We start from the raw sequence: 21,632 nt of genomic DNA, 5'->3' as shown, positions 1-21,632 counted from the left end.
TCTTACTGGTTGGTAGGTGATCAAATACTTATGTCATGCAATAAAATGCAAATTAATTACTTAAAAATCATACAATGTGATTTCCTGGATCTTTGCTTTGTAAGTAGGAAAACCTGCAAAATCGGCAGTGTATCAAATACTTGTTCTCCCCACTGTACACACACACACGCGCACACTACTGTTCAAAAGTTTGGGGTCAATTAGAAATGTCCTTTTTTGAAAGAAAAGCACTTTTGTCCATTTTTAAAATAACATCAAATTGATCAGAAATACAGTGTAGACATTGTTAATGTTGTAAATGGCTATTGTAGCTGGAAACGGCTGATTCTTAATGGAATATCTACATAGGCGTACAGAGGCCCATTATCAGCAACCATCAGTCCTGTGTTCCAAAGGCACGTTGTGTTTGCTAATCCAAGTTTATCATTTTAAAAGGCTAATTCATCATTAGAAAACTATTTTGCAATTATGTTAGCACAACAATTTCCAGCTGTGCTGATTTAAAGAAGCAATAAAACTGGCCTTCTTGAGACTAGTTGAGTATCTGGAGCATCAGCAAGTGTGGGTTCGATTACAGGCTCAAAATGGCCAGAAACAAATGACTTTCTTCTGAAACTTGTCAGTCTATTCTTGTTCTGAGAAATGAAGGCTATTCCATGCGAGAAATTGCCAAGAAACTGAAGATCTCGTACAACGCTGTGTACTACTCCCTTCACAGAACAGTGCAAACTGGCTCTAACCAGAATAGAAACCGGTGCACAACTGAGCAAGAGGACAAATACAGTAGTGTCTAGTTTGAGAAACAGACGCCTCACAGGTCCTCAACTGGCAGCTTCATTAAATAGTACCTGCAAAACACCAGTCTCAACATCAACAATGAAGAGAAAAGATTAAGATGGGCAGTCTGAGATATGGCATTTCTTTTGCAACTCTGTCTAGAAGGTCAGCATCCCGGAGTCGCCCTTCACTGTTGACGTTGAGACTGATGTTTTGCGTGTACTATTAAATCTTCAGTTTCTTGGCAATTTCTCACATGGAATAGCCTTAATTTCTCAGAACAAGAATAGACTGATGAGTTTCAGAAGAAAGATATTTGTTTCTGGCCATTTTGAGCCTGTAATCGAACCCACAATTGCTGATGCTCCAGATATTCAACTAGTCTCAAGAAGGCCAGTTTTATTGCTTCTTTAATCAGCACAGCTGAAAATTGTTGTGCTAACATAATTGCAAAATATTTTTCTAATGATCAATTAGCCTTTTAAAATGATAAACTTGGATTAGCAAACACAACGTGCCATTGGAACACAGGACTGATGGTTGCTGATAATGGGCCTCTGTACGCCTATGTAGATATTCCATAAAAAATCAGCAGTTTCCAGCTACAATAGCCATTTACAACATTAACAATGTCTACACTGTATTTCTGATCAATTTGATGTTATTTTAATGGACAAAAAAATTGCTTTTCTTTCGAAAACAAGGACATTTCTAAGTGACCCCAAACTTTTGAACAGTAGTGTGTGTGTGTGTGTGTGTGTGTGTGTGTGTGAGAGAGAGAGATAGATATATGCGCGTGTGTGTGTAAATACCGTGGCTTGCGAAATTATTCACCCCCCTTGGCATTTTTCCTATTTTGTTGCCTTACAACCTGGAATTAAAATTGATTTTTGGGGGGTTTGTATCATTTGATTTACACAACATGCCTACCACTTTGAAGATGCAAAATATTTTTTCTTGTGAAACAAACAAGAAATAAGACAAAAAATGTGAACTTGAGCATGCATAACTATTCACCCCCCAAAGTCAATACTTTGTAGAGCTACCTTTTGCAGCAATTACAGCTTCAAGTCTCTTGGGGTATGTCTCTATAAGCTTGGCACATCTAGCCACTGGGATTTTTGCCCATTCTTCAAGGCAAAACTGCTCCAGCTCCTTCAAGTTGGATGGGTTCCGCTGGTGTACAGTAATCTTTATGTCATACCACAGATTCTCAACTGGATTGAGGTCTGGGCTTTGACTAGGCCATTCCAAGACATTTAAATGTTTCCCCTTAAACCACTCGAGGTTGCTTTAGCAGTATGCTTAGGGTCATTGTCCTGCTGGTAGGTGAACCTCCGTCCCAGTCTCAAATCTCTGGAAGACTGAAACAGGTTTCCCTCAAGAATTTCCCTGTATTTAGCGCCATCCATCATTCCTTCAATTCTGACCAGTTTCCCAGTGCCTGCTGATGGAAAAACATCCCCACAGCATGATGCTGCCACCACCATGCTTCACTGTGGGGATGGTGTTTTCGGGGTGATGAGAGGTGTTGGGTTTGCGCCAGACATAGTGTTTTGCTTGATGGCCAAAAAGCTAAATTTTAGTCTCACCTGGCCTGAGTACCTTCTTCCATATGGCTTTTGGCGAACACCAAACGTGTTTGCTTATTTTTTTCTTTAAGCAATGGCTTTTTTCTGGCAACTTCCGTATAGCCCAGCTCTGTGGAGGGTACGGCTTAAAGTGGTCCTATGGACAGATACTCCAAACTACGCTGTGGAGCTTTGCAGCTCCTTCAGGGTTATCTTTGGTCTCTTTGTTGCGTCTCTGATTAATACCCTCCTTGCCTGGTCCGTGAGTTTGGTGGGCGGCCCTCTCTTGGCAGGTTTGTTGTGGTGCCATATTCTTTCCATTATTTAATAATGGATTTAATGGTGCTCCGTGGGATGTTCAAAGTTTCAGATTTTTTTTTATAACCCAACCCTGATCTGTACTTCTCCACAACTTTGTCCCTGACCTGTTTGGAGAGCTCCTTGGTCTTCATGGTGTCGCTTGCTTGGTGGTGCCCCTTGCTTAGTGGTGTTGCAGACTCTGGGGCCTTTCAGAACAGGTGTTAATATACTGAGATCATGTGACAGATCATGTGACACTTAGATTGCACACAGGTGGACTTTAACTAATTATGTGACTTCTGAAGGTAATTGGTTGCACCAGATCTTATTTAGGGGCTTCATAGCAAAGAGGGTAAATACATATGCACGCGCCACTTTTCCGTTATTTATTGAATGATTTTTTAAAAAGTTATTTTTTTTCATTTCACTTCACCAATTTGGACTATTTTGTGTATGTCCATTACATGAAATCCAAATAAAAATCAATTTCAAGTACAGGTTGTAATGCAACAAAATAGGAAATACTTTGTAGAAGCTCCTTTGGCGGTGATTACAGCTTTGACTCGTCTTGTGCAAAGCTGATACAGACATACCCATCTGGATTATTCCTTGCAGATTTTCTCAAGCTCTGTTAAGTTAGATGGGGAGTGGCAGTGAACAGCAATCTTGAAGTCTTTCACAGATGTTCAATGGGATTAAGTCTGGGCTTTTTCTGGGCCACTCAGACGTTCACATTCTTGTTCTGAAGCCATTCCAGCGTTGATGAGGTCCTGCTTCAGAATGCAAGTGACTGGGGCGAAGATTTACGTTCCAACAGGAAAATGACCAAAGCAGGAGGGAGGGTTCTGAACTGTGAGCGAGTGACACGGGGAGCAGGGTGGAAGAGACAGCAACAAACCAAGCCGACTCACGCTATAGAGCAGGGTGGTCAAGGGGTATGAATTAAAGTCTTCACAGATCCACCTGAATACCCAAGCTGGTCCGGATCCAGAATTCTAAATAATGTCACGGGTCTGGGTGGGATCTGATATGATTGTCACGGGTCTCGGGTATGTGTAATTTGAACTGACTTGTCCAGAAGGGCCCGTACAGATCCGAACGAGGCTGCTGCAGTAGAGCAAGTGTGAGAGAAATTAGATATTTTATATTGCTGCTCTTGCTTTTCATGAGAGTTGGGTGTGTAGCTTGTTGTTGGCCAACCATAAGTCATCAAAATCGTCCTTAGCGCCAGAACGGTTTGGCCTACAAACTAGATGAGACTCTCACGAACACAATGGTGTTCTCCGTTGTCCTATACGCCCCCCACAAGCGTCTTGGGACTCGGTACAGCCGATCTGACAACTTCTGCATGTAGTGTCCGAACAGTTTGGGCTACACACCAATTTGACCAATCTGTGCAAAGGTGATACTCTCACGAACACGTACATGTAGGTTGTTTTGCTCTAGGACGCCCACAGGCTTCACAAGACTCGTCAAGGTCCCCCGGTACCAGTTGAAAAAATGAATGGAAGTATATGAGACTGTTTAGTGCCAAAAATAAGCGCTTATCTTACATCAACAACAAAAAATAAGACTCTTATGGGTTAAAGGGAGTAGGATAGGTTACAACAACCAAGAGCCAACAAGTAGTCTGCTACTTAATCCTAGAGTCGATTGACACACCGGTGCGTCAATCTAAGTAACACAATAAAAAAAATCCCCATCAAAATCCTTCAGTTTAAGCTAGAGATATCTGCCGACTTTGCAATTCTGCATCTGCGGTGAAAGGTGACAGCGCTCTACGACCCCCACAAGTGTTACGGGACTCATCTGAAGGTAACCGGTACCGGTTTTTAAAAATGAATGGAAGTATGAAGGTGGTTTTATGCCTACCCAAAAAAGGGGTTAAATATGTTTAGTTAAAAAAAGGTGTGTGTATATATTTCCTGAGCTTTTTTATATCTCCTAAATATAGGACAAACACTTCAAAACCTTGTTTCTTGTTATTTATTTTGACTTTTTTTTTGCCATTAATGTTATTCAATGTGTTTCTCTGGGCTATAGTAGTAAAGGCCAAATTCAATATTTTATCAAATTGTATTTAAAATAAAAAAAATTACTAAAGGGGTCCAGAAATTCCAAATCAAATAGCTAAATTATCTATAGTATGATCATCTTAAAACAATTTACATATGTCAGTTTAGAACCCTCCCTCTCCCAACGGCTTAGACTTTGAATAATTAATATTCTGAATGGAGTTTTTATTTGAAACTATAGGATGAGAAAGCGCGTGCACTGCAGCCTCAATTAGCCTAGCTAGCTTAACTAGCTTATCCCAGTTTGATGCAATCAAGACAGGTACTACGTTATCATATTTGATGATAAATAACCTAGCTATGGTAGCTATTAGTCTACTATAGCGCGAGTCGGCTTGGTTTGTTGCTGTCTCTTCCACCCTGCTCCCCGTGTCACTCGCTCACAGTACGGCCCTTCCCCCGCCTGCTAGAGCTGCACCTGTCTCTCCCTCCTCTCGTGCTTCATCAGCTCCGATTTTTTTATAAAGTAGCTTAAAATACTTTTCTGCTGCTTCCCGCACTCTGATCGGACCGGGTCTGGATCCGACCAGTTCTGTACGGAGTGGGTCTAGTTGTCCACAGGTCCGTTTGGAACAGGTCTCTATGGAACAGGTCTCTATTTTAAAATATATATTTTATGCATATCGGGTCCGGGGTCCATTTCAGAATGGGTCCAACTTTTTGGACCCTTGAAGACTAGTATGATTACTTTCTGAAAGCACTGTATGCATTTTTGGTTGTTGAGTCAATTATACCATGCCCATTTTCAAGCTTAATATATATAATTAAGAATATTTAGGCAAATTAGCTGGCTAACTCATTGATCCTGCTTTGTAGTATACCCCTCAGGTCATATAACAACTAGGTCTACACCAAAGAGTACCAGGTCAGATTAAAAAATATATATATATTGTCTCAATGGAACACATTATGCTCATGTAAATGAAAGCGACACTGTTTCAACTTTTGCAGGAGGTACATGAAGAAGTGGTGAAGGAGTACAACAAAATGAGACTAGTAAGTAAAACAAATACTTATATAGCAAATGTAGTCAATGAGCTACTAGCTAGTTAATGTGTCTAAAACCAAATTTGCTAGGCAAAATAGTGTTTCCTTGCGTAGTTGTGTCAAGCCCATTGACACAACTACGCAAGGAAACACTATTTTGGGCTTGGCACTTGCATGTTGTTGCGATGCAACTACGCAGGACAGCCATTTTACGCTCTTGCATTACATACAGTTGAAGTCGGAAGTTTACATACACTTAGGTTGGAGTCATTAAAACTCGTTTTTCAACCACTCCACAAAATTCTTGTTAACAAACTATAGTTTTGGCAAGTCGGTTAGGACATCTACTTTGTGCATGACACAAGTAATTTTTCCAACAATTGTTTACAGACAGATTATTTCACTTATAATTCACTGTATTACAATTCCAGTGGGTCAGAAGTTTACATACACTAAGTTGACTGTGCCTTTTAAACAGCTTGAAAAATTCCAGAAAATGATGTCATGGCTTTAGAAGCTTCTGATAGGCTAATTGACATCATTTGAGTCAATTGGAGGTGTACCTGTGGATGTATCTCAAGGCCTACCTTCAAACTCAGTGCCTCTTTGCTTGACATCATGGGAAAATCAAAAGAAATCAGCCAAGACCTCAGAAAAAGATTTGTAGACCTCCACAAGTCTGGTTCATCCTTGGGAGCAATTTCCAAACGCCTGAAGGTACCACGTTCATCTGTACAAACAATAGTACGCAAGTATAAACACCATGGGACCACGCAGCTGTCATACCGTTCAGGAAGGAGACGCGTTCTGTCTCCTAGAGATTAACGTACTTTTGTGCGAAAAGTGCAAAGCAATCCCATAACAACAGCAAAGGACCTTGTGAAGATGCTGGAGGAAACAGGTACAAAAGTATCTATATCCACAGTAAAACAAGTCCTATATCGACATAACCTGAAAGGCCGCTCAGCAAGGCCACTGCTCCAAAACTACCATAAAAAAGCCAGGCTACGGTTTGCAACTGCACATGGGGACAAAGCTCGTACTTTTTGGAGAAATGTCCTTTGGTCTGATGAAACAAACAAAAAAAAAACTGTTTGGCCATAATGACCATCGTTATGTTTGGAGGAAAAGGGGGTGGCTTGCAAGCCGAAGAACACCATCCCAACCGTGAAGCACAGGGGTGGCAGCATCATGCTGTGGGGGTGCTTTGCTGCAGGAGGGACTGGTGCACTTCACAAAATAGATGGCATCATGAGGAAGGAAAAGTATGTGGATATATTCAAGCAACATCTCAAGACATCAGTCAGGAAGTTAAAGCTTGGTCGCTAATGGGTCTTCCAAATGGACAAGGACCCCAAGCATACTTCCAAAGTTGTGGCAAAATGGCTTAAGGACAACAAAGTCAAGGTATTGGAGTGGCCATCACAAAGCCCTGACCTCAATCCTATAGAAAATGTGTGGGCAGAACTGAAAAAGCGTGTGCGAGCAAGGAGGCCTACAAACCTGACTCAGTTACACCAGCTCTGTCAGGAGGAATGGGCCAAAATTCACCCAATTTATTGTGGGAAGCTTGTGGAAGGCTACCTGAAACGTTTGACCCAAGTTAAACAATTTAAAGGCAATGCTACCAAATACTAATTGAGTGTGTAAACTTCTGACCCACTGGGAATGTGATGAAAGAAATTAAAAGCTGAAATAAATCATTCTCTCTACTATTATTCTGACATTTAAAATATAGTTGTGATCCTAACTGACCTAAGACAGGGAATGTTTACTAGGATTAAATGTCAGGAATTGTGAAAAACTGAGTTTAAATGTGTTTGGCTAAGGTGTATGTAAACTTCCGACTTCAACTGTACTTACAGTGCATTCGGAAAGTATTCAGACCACTTGACTTTTTCCAAATGTTACATTACAGCCTTATTCTAAAATTGATTAAATAAAGCATTTTACTCATCAGTCTACACACCATAATAATGACAAAGCGAAAACAGGTTTTTATAAAATGTTACCTTATTTACATAATTATTCAGACCTTTCGCTATGAGACTCGAAATTGAGCTCAGGTGCATCCTGTTTACATTGATCATCCTTGATGTTTATACAACTTGATTGGAGTCCACCTGTGGTAAATTCAATTGATTGGATATGATTTGGAAAGGCACACAGCTGTCTATATAAGATCCACAGTTGAAAGTGCATATCAGAGCAAAAACCAAGCCGTGAGGTCGAAGGAATTGTCCGTAGAGCTTCGAGACAGGATTGTGTCTAGCCACAGATCTGGGGAAGGGGACCAAAACATTTCTGCAGCATTGAAGGTCCCCAAGAACACCGTGGCATTCATCATTCCTAAATGGAAGCAGTTTGGAACCACCAAGACTCTTCCAAGAGCTGGCTGCCCGGCCAAACTGAGCAATCAGGGGAGAAGGGCCTTGGTCAGGGAGGTGACCAAGAACCTGATGGTCACTCTGACAGAGCTCTAGCATTTCTCTGTGGAGATGGGAGAACCTTCCAGAAGGACAACAATCTCTGCAGCTCTCCACCAATCAGGCCTTTATGGTAGAGTGGCCAGACGGAAGCCACTCCTCAGTAAAAGGCACATGACAGCCTGCTTGGAGTTTGCCAAAAGGCACCTACAGGACTCTGACCATGAGGAACAAGATTCTCTGGTCTGATGAAACCAAGATTGAATTCTTTGGCATGAATGCCAAGCGTCACGTCTGGAGGAAACCTGGCACCATTCCTACGGTGAAGCATAGTGGTGGCAGCATCATGCTGTGGGGATGTTTTTCAGCAGCAGGGACTGGGAGACTAGTCAGGTTCAAGGGAAAGATTAACAGAGCAAGTACAGAGATCCTTGATGAAAACCTGCTCCAGAGCGCTCCGCCCCAGTCTGAGGTCCTAAGGTTCACTTTCCAACAGGACAATGAACCTAAGCACAACATGACGGAATGGGGTCAGGTTGGGAAGTTATCCATGACACTGGGGTTAACACTCATACGATAAGTGCCATGGGATTTTTTTATGACCACAATCAGGACACCCGTTTAATGGCCCATCCGAAAGACTGCACCCTACACAGGGCAATGTCCCCTTCACTGCCCTTGGGCATTGGGATCTCCTTTGACCAAGCCAGCAGTGGGATGCAGGGTGGTATGCTGCTGTTGTGTGCTGTTGATGGTGTATTTATTTCTTATTATTTTTCTATTTATTCCTTGTGTTTAGTATTTTTATTTTTTTGTCTCTGCATTGTTGAGAGAAAGGGTCCGTAAGTAAGCATTTCACTTTCAGTCTACACCTGTCGTTTCCCACGCATGTGAAAAATACAATTTGTTTTGATAACATTAGATGATTAAACTTTGACTCTGCTAAGCTTGGCTACAGCTGTCCAGTTTTATTCAGCGCAGGGAGGCAGACCAAACACTGCATTGGAACGTTGAGCGGTCAAATAACAGTATTTCAACCAAAAAACGTTATGAATGGCTTTCTAAACACTGCATATCAGGTAACATATATTATGGAGTCTAATTTCTTTGAGTGTGTGTCACCCTGCAGCACAGCCCAAACTACCAAGTGGAGAAGCAGCGCTGCGAGTACCTGCACAACAAGCTGGCCCACATCAAGCGCCTCATCGCTGACTTTGACCAGCGCAGGGCCCAGTCCTGGAGCTAGACCACAGTTTTGAGGTGGTTTAAGGGGTGTGTGGAGTAAGGGGGTTCCAACTGGCTTTTATTTATTCCGACCCCCCTGCCTCTGCTGCCACAGTTAACACTTCTAGCCTATGAAGGACTTTATCCAAAAATTAAACTTATTTTTGAAAGCAGAGAAAATATTATACTTACACTTGTATTTAAGTAAAAAAAAAAAAAAGAGGGAGATGTATTTATTTTCAACTGGTCAGATGATTTATTGTTTAAAAAGTTTATATTTTCCGAACGCAATGCAAAAAAAACATGGGCCTTATGTGTTTGACTTTCTGAAGCCATTTTGCACGTGAGAGGAGATCCCATGCTGCGTCCCAATTGTCCGAAGTTGCTTATCTTCCCGTCACCCTCTTCTTTCATTGTGAAGTAGAGGGCATAAGGAGAGGAATCCACTTTAGACCATTGAGACGCAACACCAATGTGTGTGTGCCTGGTTTATAATGGCCATGGGGGAGTAATGGGAGGCTGGGGTAAATTTAGGAGTATCGTCCCCTGACAGCAGGGGGGCGCTACCTGTGCAACATCAGTGTTTCTGCTCTCGGCGCAAAAGGATGCCTTAAGGTGTTAGTTTACACTCTGTAATGTCGAGTCGCAACACGGGGGAACTACAACCACCTGGCTACAGGTCACACACCAGCATGAAGTGTGTGTCTGTCTGGGGGGGGGACGGAATATGAAATATGTGAGGTTGTAAGTGGTACCTGTGTCATTATTATTATTATTATTATTATTATTATTATTGTTTTTTTGAGAGGTGACAGGGGTGTCAGAAGAGGAACTACAAAGGTCAGGGTGGTTTGTGGGTGGATATGTGAGTATTATGTGTGGGTGGGCGCCTATGTAAAACGGGGGGGAGTAAGAGATTTGGGGGGGGGATAGCTAGGTTTCCATCCAATGGGTGACCGATTTTCATGCAAATATTCTAAAATCAACATTTTCCCACCAGAGATGTTTTCATCAAACTGACTTGTTGCGGATAAAAGTCTGTGCGTGATGAAGTAGTGCACATAAAAATTACTTTTGCTGATAAATTCCCATGTACCGATTTTTTTAAAATACAAGTTAAATGGATTTCCATCACGTTTTCAAAGGCTGATGGAAAATGTCAGAGAAATGTTGCGTTATATAGCGTATGTGCCCACTCTGGTCGTGGCACGCGCTCTAGCCAACAGCTAGCAGGTACAGTGCGAGTAGGCTACCTACATGATGAGAGCGAGATTCTTTTTATTTGTCAAACGGCAGCCAAGCATTGATCATCATGTCACCAGAATAAGACCCTCAATATTTATTGGAAAAGAGCATCAAGCTCATCACCATGCACTTTCACCACACTGTGAAGTTCATAATTTATTTAATCTGTAGCCTAATAAACTGCATGCTTTCCCGAGGTGTAGTGGGAGGACCACATGATATCATTGCGTGACTCCAAGTTTACTTCAATATGATGGTTATTATATCAATATTTGCGCATGAAGGCATTTACACCTTGTCTAGCGTATTTTGTTTATTTTATTTATTTCACCTTTATTTAACCAGGTAAGCCAGTTGAGAACAAGTTCTCATTTACAACTGCGACCTGGCATTTGGTAAGTTTACTGACAAATTAGCTGTTTCCATCAGGCCTGTCATTCAAAAAAGATTATCCGACATGTACTTTACTCGCTTAAAACGGTTGGATAGAAAACTAGTTTAAAAAAAAGCAGCTATAATCTTTTGTTTGAATAGCCAGAGCACTCAGGATCAACCTGGCTAAAGTTAATGTTCTTAATTGGGGGGCTGTTCTAAAGTAGCCAATCTCTGGAAGGACTAGAGCGTTGGCTCGCCAGTTTATTTACAGGAAAACAGGCTGTTCTGTTTGAGAAAAAATTAATGTATCCACCAGAGGACAAATCTGTATTACGATGACAAATGTATTATTTTCTCCTCGATTCCAGTTTTGTCAGTGCAGCAGAACTATGGAAGAACTGCGAATAGCATTTCTGTTTGTTTTTTAATTGAACTCATGTTGATTTAGTTTGACGGACAGATGGATGGATGCATGCGTTATGAGTATGAAAATCAACATCTTTATTTCAAGGTCTTGAGCTCAAGGGAAATATTATGTTTACAAACCTGTGTTAGAATGTCTGTCCCAGAAAATGAAATACTGTTCTGGTATATATCTACCTACTGGTTCAGCCTTTATTTATGAGACACTAGACACTGATACTGGAGACGGGATATAAAATGTGTTCCCTGGAAGATATTTCAGTTTTGGGGTAGTATTCTAGTACTTATCCTAAATTTGAACTTTTTTTTCCTCTACTTTCTCAGTGGGGGGGGAAAGGAAAAAATCCAAAATTATAAGTAAGAAACTGAAGATGATGCAGTATGATGTAATGTAAGGTCTGTGATAGACCTCATATCTACTGTCATAATATGATTGGGGCTTCCTTTGGATGGGTCTCTGCAGCAGACTGACTCTTTCCAGAGGTAGTGTCACTTTAAAACAGGAAGGCCCTCTTTAGTCACAATTCAAACTAAATTCCAGTGTTACTACATTTCAGTTTGAAAGTCAAACTATGCAAGGACCATGAGCTCAATACATGCTTTATAGGGATTTGTAGACGTGAAAAATACTTATTTGGAGATCCCTGAAACATCTTGACACTCATGGGTCCCAGTAGAGTACTACAGAACAGGGTCCACTCCCAACAAAATAGAAACTTTGTTGGAACCTCACTCAAATAACTTGAGTGATTGGCTCAGTTTTTCTAGATTTTTTTAAACGCTAGGCTACACACAACTCCCATGGTCTAGTCTGTCTCACTGCCCCCCTCCTTCCTCCTTTTAAAGACTGCTCCGAAAATTTAGCAGCGTTGCTACGAACAGTGCGTTTACACTAGGAAGCGGCATCGCGCGGTGAAACATCGGAAGCTATTCACTCTCAATGGAAGGAAAGCAAGAGAAGCTTAGTGGGAAGGAGGACCGTTGAGCGACGCGAGCATGTGCGAGGGAGCTGTACAGGGTGGGACTAAATTTTGGGGAAGCTGAATTTATTCAAATCCGTCGCAATGTCGTGACGCGAGTGACCAATCGACGCGCACCATAGCTTCCAAACCCTACTGGATTGTCTGACAATGGCTGTTTATACATAGCACTACCTAGCTTGCTTGTTAACACCCACATGAGGGCGAGGCTAGCGTGGCTAGGCGCTAATCGTTCTCATACGACGGCTTGGGGAGAGGCTGTCCTCGCCGCGACCCCGCAGGCTAACACCCAGCTGCAGCATCAGCCAATTGACTGGTCAAAGGACATTCATTTGATGGGGGTCTTAACAACGTGGCAGGCCGCTAAGCGACTCATCCGAACTGCTGGAAGGAAGGAGGGCTGAGGGAGCAGGAGCGGAGGATTTTATTTTTGTTGTTGGGGGAGGAGAGGCCAGAAGTCTTACTGAGAAATTGTAAAGGGCGAACAAGTGTTAAAAGACATCTCAATGTTTTGGTGTGAAAGACGACTCGGAACTGTATGGATTGTGAAGGAGTGCTGAACCTGCCCACCTGAAAATACATTAAATCTGTAAAATAAAAGTCAACTTGGCTCTACATTGAAGATTGTGGACTGTTCTTTTTTTTTTTTCTCAGTTGCATGCCATCTGCATACCAGCGTGATCAATGGGCCTTGACCCCTGGTTAAAAGTTCCATATGAATGCAACCCATTGTTATGAAGGCGTGTTTGGAAGCTTTGGAATGTTGATTGATCATTTCGGCTACCAAGACTTCACATTTGTTTCATCATGATTAGTGTGAAAAATCATACTGTTGAATATACTTGTCATGGAATGAACAGTCAGTTTCATAGTTAGAAACGTAGACTGTTGAACAGTAGCAAACTGGATAGAGTCCCTCTGGCTCCATCTGTGCAAAGGTATACAGATCCTGCTCTAGTGCACACATGGAAAGGTCATTGTTTAAATAGTTTCAAGCAACTTGGGTTGTACAGGGATTTTTTTTGGAGCAATGCAAATTTCCTTCAACGTGTCAGTGACTGTTCATATTTTCACACATGCATGCATGTTCCAGGGGTTTAAAATTATAGGACTGGGAAAATAATTTTCCATTTTATATTTCAATGTTAACTATTGTAACTGAGGTGGTTCAGTGAACCACGTGATGAGTAACCTTGCCTGAAGATGTGCTGGCTCATTGAGCAAATGTCATCACCTAATTTGCATAATTGGCCATGTGCATGTAATTGTGATGGACGCTGTAGGAGAGCGGAATAACGTCGTGGGAGAGACAAAAAGTGAGTAAAAACACCCTAAATATGTTTAGAACTACAAATGAACTTTCTTCTGTCGATTCTTGTTTTTTTTTTATGTCACAATTCCAACCATCCTCCATTATCTGGGCTTGGGACCGGCAAAAGTGACCCAAAAGAGAGACACTGGCGGAGTTACTTAGTTTTTTATTTATTTTATTTTTGTTTTATTTTTGTTTTTTAGTTTAGTTTTCTTAAGTTTGGTTTTTAACCTTATGGTCCACTTAGGATCCTACAACAAGTCACAGTAAAACATGAACATTTTTAACCATAACATAAAAAAAAAAAAATTTGTATACAATCTAAATGGACCAAAAAGAGACCAATAGAAAAAACTGTCAATGGCAATGTGAGAAAATGATGGTAACTAGTCTGGCCCTAATTCAGGTTAATTGTTATTGTTTTTTCAGAACCCCCTCCACACACACACACACACACACACACAGGCTGTGCTGGCTCACAGAAAGAGTGGGTCATCGTCATTTTGGTCAAGGCTCTCTATGGCAGGTTCAGCAACTGAGGGAGCTGACTTAAATGAGTAAGCAGCTGATGTGCCAAAAAGCTGCAAAACATTATCAGGCAGCTGGTGCTCATAGCAAGCCTCACCAGACAGCTTCAGTCCATATTGAATGTACAGGATGGAGTTAAGGGTCTGCAAGGACATCCGATTTCAAAGTTTGCTTTTTACCACACTCAAATGGCTGAATACTCTCTCGACTTCAGCATTCGAGTATGGCAAGGACAACACAGAGACAGCAGCCATGGCAAGTTCTTGAAACGGGTTGATATCAGCTGCATCCCTGAACTTCCAAATCTCTCTCCAGAAGCCCAGTGTGTTTTTTGTCTCATTCCATTTACTAAGATGGATGGCACGCCATTGCTGGACAATCTTGTCTATTTCTGCAGGGGAGTAGCCAAGGAGCTTGGCTATTTTTTCTATTTCTCCAGGGCTCTTATTGTGCTTTAGAGTTTCCTCCACATTGAAAACTGACATGGACTGCAATGCTTTGATGTTGTCCTGCAGTCTCACCCTCAACTCATAAGTGAGGGAGATGGTGAAGGCTACACACCGCTTTCGGACATTGTTTTCATCCTCAGGCGCAAGGTGGAGCTCAGCTGCCTTTGACTCAAAAAGCTAACCAAGGTACGGTTTGGGACTGATGTATCCATCTATTGGCCCTTTGAGTACATCTACATTTGCCAGTGGATTCAGCACCCTGCTGCTCACAGACTTGATCAGGCTAACCAAGCTGTCAAGTAGCTTAAGAGGATCTACTTGCTCTCCCTCAAGCCTTGATGGCCACTGTACCTCACCCAGCACTGACTTCAAAAAAGTCGGATACAATATGTTTTGAGGATCACTGTACATGGAGTATAAAACCTCAGCCATGTAGCAGTGTTCACTGGACTTGGTGACTGCGAAATGCAACCTAAGCTCCTCCCACTGGTCCAAAATGCGTGAAACCGCGGGTTCAATGGAGAGCCAACGTGTGGCACACACCTTGGTTATCTGTAAAGGTTTTTCCCCACAGTGGATGGTCTCATATGGCCTTGTAGGTCTCCCTGCGCTTTGGAGACACTGAAAACCAGTTATAAGTCTCTCGTACCAAGTACTCCACACTACGGGGATGGTGTCATTGGAAGCATGACTTACAGCAAGCTGCAGAGAGCTTCACACACAGCGAATAAGAACCAGATCTTTGAGGCCATACTCCTCCTTCAGCACTTTATGGACCCCATTGTTAATCCCCGTCATAATAGAGGCATTGTCAGTCCATATCCCCAGGAGTTTCTCTTTTTTAAGACAACACTTCTCGAGGAAAGCCACAACAGCACGGGCTATAGATTTGGCATCTCCTCCCTCCAACTCAACAAGCCCCAGAAATGTTGATACAATTGTCTGCTTGGTGTCACTAAAGTACTGTCGTATCGGGTGAATGGTGGCAATTATTGCTGTCAATCAAGGAGTCCGCTCAAGCTGCACCGTGTTAGAGGCTTTTATTAAAATCACGAGGTTACAGCATAAGTTACAGACCCGCGGTGTCTGGAGAACGGCGTCCCAGATTGCAATGGCCGTTCTGCCTTCTCCTTCGTTTTTCCCCCTACTTATAAACAATGCAAAAAGATGCTCCCTCTTCTGGCCAATCACCAGTCTCCCCTGTCTACAACACACTTCCTGTCTGTTGTATGTGACGTTACACTAAAACATTCCCTCTTGATACTAAAATCAACATTCTTTCAGTTCCACTTAAAAACATTTAACAACGTCATAATCTCAATACACGACAGTACCTTATCACAACCCCCAGGTACTTAGAAACACTTACATCCGTGGACTTATCGAGGAGGAGGCTGAAATGCTGGTCACCCACATCTGCGACCAACTTTTTCAGAAAGTATGTTGCTAGAACACCATTAATAATTTCTGTGCACTTTGTCCTGTGCATTTTGAAGTGGGTAGCAGCAGTGGAGTCTGAGAAAACAGCTCTACATGCTTCTCCAATGTGATCACATGCCAGCATGGAACAGTGTTCAGCGATAGCTAATGCCATGGTGGCCTCAGCCTTTTTTGCAGAGTCAATTTTTTTTAACCATAAATGGCAGCTTGTTTTGGGTGGAACTGTTATAAGGCTTTGCCTTTTTGAGTATGTTTTTGAGTTGTCATGTGTTTTTTTACAACACTAAGTTTGGTGTAGAAATCAGCCTTACAATACAGGCAGTATGCCCGTGTATCATCTCCAATAAACAGCTTCAACCAACCTTTGAATTCAGGGTTTGATTCCCACTCCTTTCTGTATTTTTGAGAGTACAGTTTAGACTGAGACATGATGAGCTAGCCAGCTAGATGTTTAGCTTATGTCCACAGAGAGGCACACACACAGTGGACGAGGTGATTAAGTGACTGAGGCTGTGTGAGTCAAATGCAGTGATTTATTTTTGTGCAATGATTTATTTTAGACACAGAACATTTTACATTTACATCCCGCCCTGAATGTAAGCCATGGCGGGATCAGCCAGCGGTGGCTTCCCGCATGCGCGATTCATTTGCGGTCTGGACACGGAGGGGTGAACATCTCCTGCTCTGACTGCAGCTGGGAGGGCCTGCTGCGCGAGGACTGGGCCTAAGAGTGCTTTTTGGGAAATGAGTTCATGACGAACATAATAACTAGACGTCTAAATTTTTTGCAATGTCTTTTGTAAAGCAAAATATTATTGTTCCAACAATAAGCTAACTAGTATTGTACATGTTCAATTGTTTTTGTTTCAGTGTTTTGATCAGCCATCTCAATGACTCCGCAATCCATGAATGTTGATTGGCTTGAAGCTCATCACCTGTGAATGTATTCAACCATTCATATTCATTTGACTAGCCGTCATCACTGAATTCTGAATCCATAATGAAGATAGCATATTGCTCATGCACAGCTGCACATTCACCTTTTCAAGTTAATTTTCATGCTCACATGGATGCATTACACAGTGACTTGAAATATTGATTTCAGTCTGTTACATATCCCATCAACAATGAATAGGGCAGCGATCATCAAGCAAAGATGTACAGTATTATGCCTAACATGATAGATTTGTTATAGTCCTCCTAAATCTCATTTTTGGTTAATGCTGGCCTGTTGATGGACTTTACTAATGACATGGCCTAAGAAATGCAGGTTCTGCTTTTGCAATTCTTAATGATATTTTGCTGTGTGTGTGTGTGGGTCCCACGGGTTTTCAGCGGCGAGGAGTGTGTGTGAGGGGGCAGTGACGTGGCAGAGCTGAATGAGAGTGGGAAACTGGAGGGGATGCTGCAGTCCATTGGCGGTCTGCAGTGACACGCAAACACACTATCCCAGGTATGTGCACAGACACACACGAAAGGGAGTGAGGAGAGGGAAGCGCAAAGGATTAGTTTGTAGAGCTGGAAGATGGGGGGGAGAGAGTATGAGGGAGTCATGCGTCTCTTTTTAGCAGGCCCCCAGACTGGGTGGAGCATAGGTGGTGCTTCAGAACACTGGAGACCAGAGAGTTCAGGGACCAGAGAACCACGCCACCTGCTGGCCAAACAGGTCCTCTACAGCCACCTTGGGACAACACAGCCTAAGGCCCAAGATTTAAATAATATTTCTGTCCTTTTAGTGGACCCTTTTTGGCTCAGGAATGCCCCCAGAGGCAAAAATTCTGTATATTCTCTTTAAGTCATAAGCTTCCACCAAGGTACAGAGTGGGGTTATTCTTCTCCAATAACTGAATAAAAAATGCAATTATTGAATTGTTGGTAGCCTCAGTCCAGCCCTCCCCTTCAAAGCAAATGTGAGATTAGTGAGTCTGGCAACACAAGATTAGATTGATGTTTGCAATGCATGTGTCATATGCAGTATAGAAGGCAGAAGGGAGTGAAGAGTGAAACAGAAGCTCTTTTACCTGCATCAAGGTATCCCTCAGCCTCTGTGCGTCTGATTTTGATTTATTTGATGAAATAAAATGCATCATAACATGCATCTTCAGGATGCCCAGCCCAAATAGGCTTGTGAGACACTGTATTTGCTGTAGGAAAATAAATATTCATATTTGTATATGCATAGAGATCCCAACGTACAGTATGTCTAATATACACCATTTGAGCTGTCAGTCACAAATGCTGCCATGGGGGGATTGGCCATCTGGCAATTCTGGGTTGGTCGAAATAGATAAAAAAATAAGAATATATATATATATTACCAGTCAAAAGTTTAGACACCTACTCATTCAAGGTATTTCTTTATTTTTAACAGTTTTTTACATTGTAGAATAATAGTGAAGACTTCAAAACTATGAAATAACACATGTAGTAACCAAAAAAGTGTTAAACAAATCAAAATATATTTTATATTTGAGATTCTTCAAATAGCCACCCTTTGCCTTGATGACAGCTTTGCACACTCTTGGCATTCTCTCAACCAGCTTCATGAGGTAGTCACCTGGAATGCATTTCAATTAACAGGTGTGCCTTCTTAAAAGTTAATTTGTGGAATTTCTTTCCTTAATGCATTTGTGCCAATCAGTTGTGTTGTGACAAGGTAGGGGGGGTATACAGAAGATAGCCCTATTTGGTAAAAGACCAAGTCCATATTATGGCAAGAAAAGCTCCAATAAGCAAAGAGAAACGACAGTCCATCATTACTTTAAGACATGAAGGTCAGTCAATACGGAACATTTCAAGAACTGAAAGTGCAGTCGCAAAAACATCAAGCGCTTTGATGAAACTGACTCTCATGAGGACTGCCACAGGAATGGAAGACCCAGAGTTACCTCTGCTGCAGAGGATAAGTTCATTAGAGTTACCAGCCTCAGAAATTGCAGCCTAAATAAATGCTTCAGAGTTCAAGTCACAGACACATCTCAACATCAACTGTTCAGAGGGGACTGTGTGAATCAGGCCTTCATGGTCGAATTGCTGCAAAGAAGCCACTACTAAAGAGGGGACTGTGTGAATCAGGCCTTCATGGTCGAATTGCTGCAAAGAAACCACTACTAAAGGACACCAATAAGAAGAAGAGACCTGCTTGGGCCAAGGAACACGAGCAATGGACATTAGACCGGTGGAAATGTGTCCTTTGGTCTGGAGTCCAAATTTGATATTTTTGGTTCCAACCGCCGTTTCTTTGTGAGACGTGATGTGGGTGAACGGTTGATCTCCGCATGTGTGGTTCCCACTGTGAAGCATGGAGGAGGAGGTGTGATGTCAGTAGTGGTTTCTTTGCAGCAATTATCAAATCAAATCAAATTGTATTTGCCACATGCGCCGAATACAACAGGTGTAGACATTACAGTGAAATGCTTACTTACAAGCCCTTAACCAACAATGCAGTTTTTTAAAGAAAACTGTAAAATAAAGTGTTAATTAAGAAAAATAAAAGCAAATAGCTATAGCAGTAGGGAGGCTATATACAGGGGGGTACCGGTACAGAGTCAATGTGCGGGGGCACCGGCTAGTCGAGGTAATTGAGGTGGGTAGAGTTAAAGTGACTATACATAAATAGTCAACAGAGTAGCAGCAGCGTAAAGGAGGGGGATGGGGGGGGGGCAGTGTAAATAGTCCGGGTAGCCATGGCTTGGGGGTAGAAGCTGTTGAGAAGCCTTTTGGACCTAGACTTGGCGCTCCGGTACCGCTTGCCGTGCAGTAGCAGAGAGAACAGTCTATGACTAGGGTGGCTTGAGTCTTTGACAATTTTTAGGGCCTTCCTCTGACACCGCCTGGTATAGAGGTCCTGGAAGGAAGTTTGACCCCAGTGATGTACTGGGCCGTACGCACTACCCTCTGTAGAGCCTTGCAGTCGGGGGCCGAGCTGTTGCCATACCAGGCGGCGATGCAACCAGTCGGGATGCTCTCTGGTGCAGCTGTATAACTTTTTGAGGATCTGAGGACCCATGCCAAATCTTTTCAGTCTCCTGAGGGGGAATAGGTTTTGTCGTGCCCTCTTCACGACTGTCTTGGTGTGTTTGGACCATGATAGTTCGTTGGTGATGTGGACAACTAGGAACTTGAAGCTCTTAACCTGTTCCACTACAGCCCGTCGATGAGAATGGGGGTGTGCTCAGTCCACTTTTTTTTTTCCCTGTAGTCCACAATCATCTCCTTTGTCTTGATCACGTTGAGGGAGAGGTTGTTTATCCTGGCACCACACGGCCAGGTCTCTGACCTCCTCCCTATAGGCTGTCTCATCGTTGTCGTTGATCAGGCCTACCACTGTTGTGTCGTCGGCAAACTTAATGATGGTGTTGGAGTCGTGCCTGGCCATGCAGTCATGGGTGAACAGGGAGTACAGGAGGGGACTGAGCACGCACCCCTGAGGGGCCCCCGTGTTGAGGATCAGTGTGGCAGATGTGTTGTTACCTACCCTTACCACCTGGGGGCGGCCCAGTAATTAATAGTAATTAACCCTTAGGATAGGGAGGGGAGGACATGTATGACAGCCAGGCACTTATATTTGCAATATAAGTAGTTATGAGCCAATGGGAATCTATTAGGCATTTATACAGTAATTTTTCTGCTTTATCTAATAAATGTGTTTATTCATTCACAACTAGGATGTTGCTGGGCCCAGCACAGGCATTGTGTTCCCCTGGTCTTCTGGTACCATTGCTGTGGGAATGGATGCTAAGCTTAGCAGAGACAGCTCAGGGGTGAATGCAGTGGAGGTAGGAATAAAAGAGAGACAGATGTATTGCCAGTTCCTTAATATGTTGGCTCTATATGTAATAGCAATTAACACTTAGGAGTGACAGACAGACCGAGAAGATGCAGAGACAGACTGCACAACAGGGAGGTAACAGAGGCACAGTTATAGTGGTGAGTTGTATCTCCAGTGGTACTTTTACATGTTGTATTTTGTCTTAAAAAAAACTGGAAGACTGTTTCACTGGTATAGTAAATGTTTAGAAATGCTGTACTAAACATGTGTATGTGACCAATAAAATTTGATTTGATACTATAGTGTACTGCAGCCATACTCAACTGGTGGACCCAGAACAGGGTCAATACAGACCGCGGGTCCCGACTTAAAAAACTCAAGTCAGACTTTTAACTTGCTGCTGTTGACAATTGTAATAGTACAATGCACAAGCATCAATTTCGAAATTAATTTGGTAGTGCATAGGCATATTTCCTCTTATGTCATTTACTGACAGACCCTAGAGCTATTTTTAACCTGACAGAAATGTCCAGTTCAATTACTGGACATAGCTGGTTAGCTATCTAAATATTGTAGTTGTCATTGCCAGATGACATGCCCAGGGACCTTGACCTCCAGGGGGCCCACATTGATTTTGTTGAGTCGCTCAGGTATCATAACACACACAAGACATGGCAAAATGTGTAGAATTGCAAGATATTTGCTTTAAAACTGAAAGGTTTTCTCTCTGCCCCATGGCAAAATGTGTA

At 42.4% G+C, this 21,632-nt stretch overlaps 1 protein-coding gene across 2 annotated transcripts in view; it reads left to right on the top strand.

Moving 5' to 3' along the window:
- ell2 (elongation factor for RNA polymerase II 2) overlaps positions 1–10,108 on the top strand; it is a 37,220-nt gene extending 27,112 nt beyond the window's left edge. The window contains exons 11-12 of one of the 2 annotated variants that reach the window (XM_084167458.1): positions 5,675–5,719; positions 9,266–10,108. In XM_084167458.1, the coding sequence (XP_084023584.1) occupies positions 5,675–5,719; positions 9,266–9,382 (162 nt within the window). In that variant the 3' untranslated portion in view covers positions 9,383–10,108. The remainder of the gene's footprint in view (positions 1–5,674; positions 5,720–9,265) is intronic. The other variant, XM_084167459.1, reaches the window with a different exon arrangement.
- The last annotated feature ends 11,524 nt before the right edge of the window (positions 10,109–21,632 follow it).

The sequence above is a fragment of the Coregonus lavaretus genome, assembly GCF_964263955.1.
Source record: "Coregonus lavaretus genome assembly, chromosome: 8".
NCBI classification, from domain to species: domain Eukaryota; kingdom Metazoa; phylum Chordata; class Actinopteri; order Salmoniformes; family Salmonidae; genus Coregonus; species Coregonus lavaretus.
This window is presented reverse-complemented; position numbering and strand designations above follow the sequence as displayed.